Raw genomic sequence first — 8,169 nt, forward strand, 5'->3', positions numbered from 1 at the left:
AGAAGCCAGAACAAGTTTCTAGTTGATTTTAGATGTTGCAGAAAGAACAATTGGACCTACCAGTGGATTTGTCCATTGATTGTCACAATCAGTGGAGTGGTGGGAATGGAAGGCGAGATAGTGCATTGAAAAAGTGATTAGGTGAGCCCTAGCTGGTTTGACTCAGTGGATAGAGCGTCAACCTGCAGACTGAAGGGTCCTGGGTTCGATTCCAGTCAAGGGCACATGCCCAGGTTTCAGGCTTGATCCCCAGAAGGGGGCGTGCAGGAGGCAGCCAATCAATGATTCTCCCTCATTATTAATGTTTCTCTCTCTCTCCCTCTCCCTTCCTCTCTGAAATCAATAGAAATATATTTTTTAAAATTTATTATGTGAGATAGAAACTCACATAAGTAAGTGAGATTGCTTTTCCCAATACTTCATCAGTGAAGGAAAGGAGAAAGAAGCTAGAGGAAAACACAGTTAAAAGAAGGACTTCTGTTTATTGGAAAAGGCTTAATAAACATGTCCTTAGGCTGAGGATAGAAGCCAGTGTATTCATTCATTCATTTATCCAGTAAGTATAGAGTGTTTATATACTGTGCCCCAGGCATCCTGGATGCTGTGGTGAATAAGATAGTCATCAGTCGTGTCTTCATGGAACCTAAAGAAGAGTGGAGGAAACAGACATTGAAAAAGTCTATTCATTGTAATGGCAGAGCAAGTGCAGTGTGTTAATAGAGTGTAAACCAGGAGAGGTAGGCTGATACGGAAAGGTCTCTCAGACACAGTGATCATTTAAGCTGAAGTGTGAGAAGCGCATTCCAGGCAAAAGGAACAGCATTTTTAAAGATGGAGAAGACAGCGGCACTATTCTAGAATTCAAGTCCATTATGTTTAGAATGTAGAGAAGAAGCAAAAGCCTAAATGAGAAGAAGATGAGGGTAAGCAGGCTAGGTCAGTGGTCGGCAAACTGCGGCTCACGAGCCCCATGCGGCTCTTTGGCCCCTTGAGTGTGGCTCTTTCACAAAATACCGACTTCTGCGCATGGGCCATGAAGTTTCAATCGCATTGTACATGCGCGCCCACACGTGGTATTTTGTGGGACCAAAGAGCCACATGTGGCTCTCGAGCCGCAGTTTGCCAACCACTGGCTAGGTCATGTAAGGGCTTGCAAACTTTCTTAAGAATGTTTATCTTTATCCTAGAAGCAATGGGAAGCCACTAATGAGTATTAAGGAGGGGACTAATGCCAGATTTGCATTTTTTGAACAATCACTCTGGTGATATGTGGAGAATGTCCTGAGAGATGGCAAGGGCAGATATATAGGATATGGGCATGAGGGAGTGGTGGCTAGCCAGAGAGGGATCATTGGGATGAAGGAGAAGTGACTAAATTTGAGAGATAGGCAAGAGATGGATTTGAAAGCACTTAGAAACAGATTGAATGTGGAGAGTGAGGCATTAAGGATGACACCAAGTCTCTAGTTTGAACAAAATGGTAGATGGTACTACCATTTACCTACATGGTTAAAAAATAATAACAGGGAAGTGGAGCAGATTGGGATAGTGGGAAGGGAAATATGATTAATATTTGTTATGTTGAGCTTGATGGCCTGGGAAACATCCGGGTGAAGACGATAAGCTAGTGTGGACCTCAGAAGAGAAGTCTAAAATAGAGGTACAGATGTGGGAGCTATTTGCATGTATATAGTAATTGGAGTCTTTGGAATAGATGAGATTCCTTAGGAAGTGAGATTAGAGGAAGAAGAGTGCCCACAACAAAGCCCTGAGAAACACCCATATTTAATGGTCCAGGAAGGTAGTGTGTACCTGGAAAAGGAGAGGAGAGAGGGAAAAACCAAGAGGGTGTGTGGTATCAGAAGACAAGAGAAAGAAAGATTTCAGGAAAAGGGGGGCAATCCATAATATCAAATGCTGCTTGGGAAGAGCCTTCATTAGTGACCTTGATGTGAGCAAATAAGTAGAGGAGTAGGATCAGAATGAGGAGTGCAAGATGGGTGTGCAGAGAGGCTGAAGGGAAGGAGAGCGGGGGAGAGTTGATAGGGACATAAAGGTTGAGAGGATTTTCGTCTTATTCATCTTTGTACTCTCAGCATCTGCATCGGTGCCTGGCATACAACAGTGCTCACTAATGCTTGTTGTAGAAGATGGGAGATAATGTGTCAGGAATATAGGTTCGAGATTGCCCTTGGATAAAAGGAGAGAAACAGCCTTTTCTCTGCAGCAGAAAGGAGAGAAAACAGAGATGATCATTACAGCAGTCCTTTACTGACTGCTTACCATGTGCCAGGCACTGTTTTAAGTATTTTCTAAGTGTTATTTCATTTTTGTGAAACTCCTTTGAAGTCATTACTGTCTCAACCCTAATTTACCTGTAAGGAAACTAAGGTTTACTGAAATAGAGCCACTTGCTTAGGGCAGGAGTTGGCAAACTTTCTCTGTAAAGGGGCAGGTAGTAAATATTTCAGGCTTTGTAGACCACAGGGTCTGTGCCACAACTGTTCAACTCTGTGATTGTAGTACAAAAGCAGCTATAGACAATACAAACTGAATGAGCATGTCTGTGTTCCAACAAAACTTTATTTACAAAAACAGGCAGCAATGCAGGTTTAGCCCTTGAGCTGTAGTGTGCCAACTCCTGGCTTAGGGTCACATGACTAACTGGAGCAGGAGCTAAGATTTGAACCTGTTTTCAGGTGAGCTTATAAGCCTGTATGCTTGGCCACTACTACGTTATGCTGCCTCTATCACATTCTTTTCTTCAGTTTAATTCACTCTACAAAACACACATGATATTTACCTCTACTTTTACTTATAAAACGTTGTGATGGATTTTGTATGTGCAGCTTTTAGGGGATCAATAGCAAATACTGGAATACCCTCTGATTTTTAGACCGGCACTTTTGTAGAGTCAGAGCTGGTATAGAATAACATAGTTACTGACATTAATAGTAGAATGCCAGAAATAAGAGGAGCTGGCGGTGTTTCTTCAGTGCCCACAGGAGAAGCCTCTCCCCCACTTGGCCAGGGCTTATGGCAATTAACACAGACGAGTAGAAACGAACAGATTTTCATTCCCTTTATTGGTAAGGGACCTGCCATATCAGGAGGGAATTGATAACAACCTCATTGGGTCAGTAAACCCTTTGGCATTTATCTGTAAGGCTGTTCCTGCTGCAGATTGACTGCTTTTGTCTAGTATTTCTTCTGCCTTTGTTTCTCACTGAGAAAATGAGGAGAGATCCTCTGTAGTGGGTTTCAGTGAAAGCTTATTAAGATGAATTATTGGAAAGCACCTTGGAAATATTATTTATTTTGTATTTATTTGCTATATAGTATATTTCTCCAAAAATTCATAAGAAGGTACTATGCAAATAACTTTCTAAAACTATTCTAATAATATTTCAGAGTCATTTCTCAATCAACATATTGAGATATATTGGTAATTGTCTTGTTCATCTTTGTATTCTCAACATTGTACAGATAGGGAAGGAAGCATAAGGTGAATGATAACTATCTTGCAAAGTGGTCTATGTGTATGGATACATGCTGATAAACTCGGTAGAAATGTCTTATTCAAGGATTCTAATCTCAGAGTTCCCAGCTGAATTGAGGGCTTGTCAAATCTAGACAAAACCAAGCCTGGGACAGGAGGGTCGTCATCCCTAAACAGACTCCTGCTCATGGCCCCAAACCTTCAACTATGCTCACCAAAAGGTTGTCATTTCTGCTGGCTGGCTTGGCCCATTCCCCAAACAGGATCGGTATCATCGTGCACAACAAACACGAAGTTCAGGTGCTACAGGGAAGCGAGAAACTGTCAGGCTGGTTTATACTCTGATTTTACTGCTTCAAACCAGAATATGCCCCTTACGATTATCAAGGCTACCTTCTGTGTGGGAGATTTTGAGCCACTTGAGTTTTAGATTGGCTGGCCAGCAGGGTAACATATAGCCAACCACAGGGACCAACATTACTTGCTAGGAGCATAATAGCACTATGGTGTATTCCTCAAGTGGACTCATTATATGTTTTTAGACTTAAGGTTATCTAAATGTATTATGATTTTAGGATTAAAGATATCTAAATATGGAAATGTTAGTCAAAACCAAAATAACAATAACAACTATTTATTGAATAGTTGGTATACATCAAGGACTATGCCTTAAGATTTTATATGAATTTTTTCATTTAATCTTCACACCAATCTTAGACACTTGTTGTTTAGAACTTGTTATTTTCCTGAGATGAAAGAGAGAGAGAGAGAGAGAGAGAGAGAGAGAGAGAGAGAGAGAGAGAGAGGAGAGAGAGGGAGAGAGAGAGAGAAAGAAAAAAAGAAAGAAAGAAAGAAAGAAAGAAAGAAAGAAAGAAAGAAAGAAAGAAAGGAAGAAAGAAAGAAAGACTGGGAGAGGTTAAGTAACTTGCCAAGGTGACACACCTAGGTGAATGGTGCAGCTAGAGTTTAGGTTCAGGAGTCTGCCTCCAAAGCCCAAGTTTAATCACTGGAGTGTGTAGCATTCCTGACTCCTGCTGGTGTGGTTTTTCTTAAGAATGTTTTTGTGTGTATTTTTTAAGAAATTATGTTTTTTTAATTGTTTTATTGCTTAAAGTATTACAAAGAGTATTACATATGTCAGAATGTTTTAAAGATGTGTTTTTAGAAGTGTGTAGCCCATTGGGTAGAGTGTACTATTTTTGATTCCTAACTCTGGATGTACCCAGGGCATCTCTCTTTTTTTTTCTGAGAGGCCTGTTACAATCTGAACATCTTCCCGTAGTTATTACATGCTATAAGCTAGATTACAGTGTGTGTCTTCTGTGCCCACAGTTACGGCTAGATGAGGCTCAAGAAGCAGAATGCCAGGCCTTGAGGCTACAGCTCCAGCAGGAAATGGAGCTGCTCAATGCCTATCAGAGCAAAATCAAGATGCAAACAGAGGCACAACATGAACGTGAGCTCCAGAAGCTAGAGCAGAGGGTGTCTCTGCGCAGAGCACATCTTGAGCAGAAGGTATGAGTGTTCCCACGGGTCCTATGCAGCTGGGTGGATGGGGCACAGCCTGGGAAACTGCCATTCATTGAGCCCTGCCTATGTACTGGGGGATTAGAGCAGACACTGTTCACTTATCACCTGCTTCTACACTCCTCGTACCGGAGAGGCAGGCATAATCTCCATTCTACAGGCAGGATACTAAGGCTCAACATGGTTAGGTTACTTACATAAATCTGATCTCAGAGCCTAAGCTCTTTCTATTACTCTGCTAGGAATCCCCCACCTTCCCATCCAGAGGAATACATGGGTTACTGGGTAGTTGATATGACATGTAAAAGGCACTGCGAGCTGATAGCATGGCTGCTAAATGGCATGAGGAAGCCAAGTGCAGATTTGGCTTTCATTTTTAGCTATTTCTAAATGAAAAGAAATCACCAGCAAGGCTCTTTAAAAAAATTGAAATGAAGAGAGGCTGATATTGCCATGCATAATAAATGTTATCTGAATTGAAATATTCATTGCTTTAAATATTGCTGAGGAATATGAAGTAGAAAAGATTTCATAAAGCATCTCCAAGCTGTGTTGACCATTTATTTGCTTAACCAGTTATTTGTACTTTCTTCCGCTACTTCCCTGAGACCAACATAAAGACTATCGTCCCAACTCCTGTTCTAGAACTAAATTGCTGATGACACAGGGGGCACTTGGCTCTCTATGGGACAGCAGCACAGTCTAATTGTGCTCGAGTGTCTTGTACCTTCTCCTGAGTTTTCTCCCGCTGAGACAGGACACTGACCTCCATCAGCCCAGCTGCTTAGCTTGCTAGAATGGTAGAGCTATAGCCCCAGGTGGCCCCAAACATTTTTATTCTTCTGGGCAAGTTTTAGATGTAATGGATTAGATACAAGACATATACCACAGGGCCCTCCCGCCTGTCCCCACCTAGTTTCTTCTGAGTTCCTGTGGGTCTGTGTGTCATATGTGTGGGTGTATGTGCACGTGTGCATGTGGGTGCCTGTTGGGAGATCCTTTCTATTAACAATCTGCTCATTGTGCTTATTTCAGATTGAAGAAGAGCTGGCTGCCCTTCAGAAGGAACGCAGCGAGAGAATAAAGTATCTATTGGAAAGGCAAGAGCGAGAGATTGAAACTTTTGACATGGAGAGCCTCAGAATGGGATTTGGGAATTTGGTTACATTAGATTTTCCTAAGGAGGACTATAGATGAGATTAAATTTTTTTGCCATTTACAAAAAAAAATAAAACAGAAAAAAATTCAGACCCTGCAAAACCACATTCCCCATTTTAACGGGCGTTGCTCTCACTCTCTCTCTCTCTCTTACTCTTACTGACATCGTGTCGGACTAGTGCCTGTTTATTCTTACTCCATCAGGGGCCCCTTCCTCCCCCCGTGTCACTTTCAGTGCTGGCCAAAACGTGGCCACCTCTTCTACTCATAGTACACGTCACAGTATTGATGTGATTTAAAACGTTTCAGTGAAAACTTCGGAGACAGTTTTTAAAAAACCAATAAACCAACAACAAATGTGGATGTATATTGCTCTAAGCAATCACTCATTACCACCAATCTGTGAAAGTAAAGCAAAAAAATAATAATAAATGCCAAGGGGGAGAGAGACACAATATCCGCAGCCTTACACCTTAACTAGCTGCTGCATTATTTTATTTTATTTTATTTTTTTGGTATTTATTCATCAGGAATTAAAAAAAAAACAAAGTTTTATTAAAGATTGAAAATTTGATACATTTTACAGAAACTAATTGTGATGTACATATCAGTGGTGACATATTATTACTTTTTTGGGGATGGGGGTGGGGGGTGGGGTGAAGAGATCTTGTGATTTTTAAGAACCTGCTGGCAAGAGTTTAACTTGTCTTCAGCATATTCTGATTGTATCATAATCATTTTCTGCTGTTGCAGAGGATGTGAATACACTTAAGGAGCTCACAGAATCCCAGTAGCACAAATTGGGCTTTGGCAAATCGTGTATTTTGTGTATAGAAGGAATTTAAGGAGAGGTATTACTTATTTTCATATTGTATTTTAACTGTTTCTCTGATCAAATTTTTTTACTTCCTCCTCCTATTCTTCCCCACCTCCCTCCTTTTTCCAATTCAGTATTTGGAGTTCAACACTGTCTCTCAATCAGATCATCTTGATCTTTTTATTTCCCTTCCCCTCCCAAAGTCCCATATCTTCTTGGTCATAAATATTGCATTATTCACACTTTCAAACTGTGTATTTTCTTACAATAAAAAATGATGAAAAAAAAAAGGCTTTACTTCTTTTGCATGCACTTTAAAAAACAAACATTTTTCAGGTTCCAAGGAAGAGCATGATAACTGTCAGAGCTTTTAATTATATTTGTAAATAAAAGTGTTCATCACATCGCCTTGCTGTGTTATTGTAGCAGGAAGTTTCCCTTCTAGGTTTACCGGTTCATAACTGAGATGGAGAGCCACCTCCACAAACCGTTCTCCATCGCCCTGGTTGCTCTGAGAAGAGCCATTCAAGATCCGCAGATAAAGCTGTGTCTTCCAAGTTCTTCTCCGGGACTGAAAATAATGTGGCACTATTTGAAGTGGTCAATGGCACCTTTTTGTCCTTAAAAATGGAAAAAGGCACATATGTACACACACGCACACACCAATGTGCCAGTCGTGCATAGAAGTACGTATTGCTGAGGAGAGACATTGGGCACCCTTAAAGAAAGGCATGCTATGAAGAGAACATCATAGCCAGATATTTGAAATGATCCCACTATAATAGACCCCCACCTCATATTCTGCTTTTATTAGAATAACTAGAGGCCCGATGCATGAATTTGTGCAAGGGGCTCGGCCCCCACCGCTGTGGCGGCTGCCTCTGCCCCCACTGCCACGGCTTCATCCGAAGGTTGTCTGGCCTAATTAGCATATTATGCTTTTATTTTAGATTTTATGTGCACAACAATGAGGTAGTAAAACATATAACTTGTAGGATATGACTTTGGGAGTTAAGACAATCTCAGTAATATCTCAGATTCGTAGGGTTCAAAGTCCTGGACATTGAAAATCTAACTTGAGCATGATGACCTGAAGATGACTCTTATATTCTACAGGACATTCAGCCATCACGGACACGTGACCAGTCATGTTCACTATAATACACTA

At 41.0% G+C, this 8,169-nt stretch overlaps 1 protein-coding gene across 2 annotated transcripts in view; it reads left to right on the forward strand.

Annotated features, from left to right (window-relative positions):
- Positions 1–7,405, forward strand: part of TAOK3 (TAO kinase 3) — a 151,365-nt gene extending 143,960 nt beyond the window's left edge. For both annotated transcript variants that reach the window (XM_081113679.1, XM_081113680.1), the window contains 2 exons: positions 4,832–5,014; positions 6,062–7,405. In XM_081113679.1, the coding sequence (XP_080969805.1) occupies positions 4,832–5,014; positions 6,062–6,223 (345 nt within the window). In that variant the 3' untranslated portion in view covers positions 6,224–7,405. The remainder of the gene's footprint in view (positions 1–4,831; positions 5,015–6,061) is intronic.
- The last annotated feature ends 764 nt before the right edge of the window (positions 7,406–8,169 follow it).

The sequence above is a fragment of the Myotis nattereri genome, assembly GCF_964212035.1.
Source record: "Myotis nattereri genome assembly, chromosome: 19".
NCBI classification, from domain to species: Eukaryota; Metazoa; Chordata; class Mammalia; order Chiroptera; family Vespertilionidae; genus Myotis; species Myotis nattereri.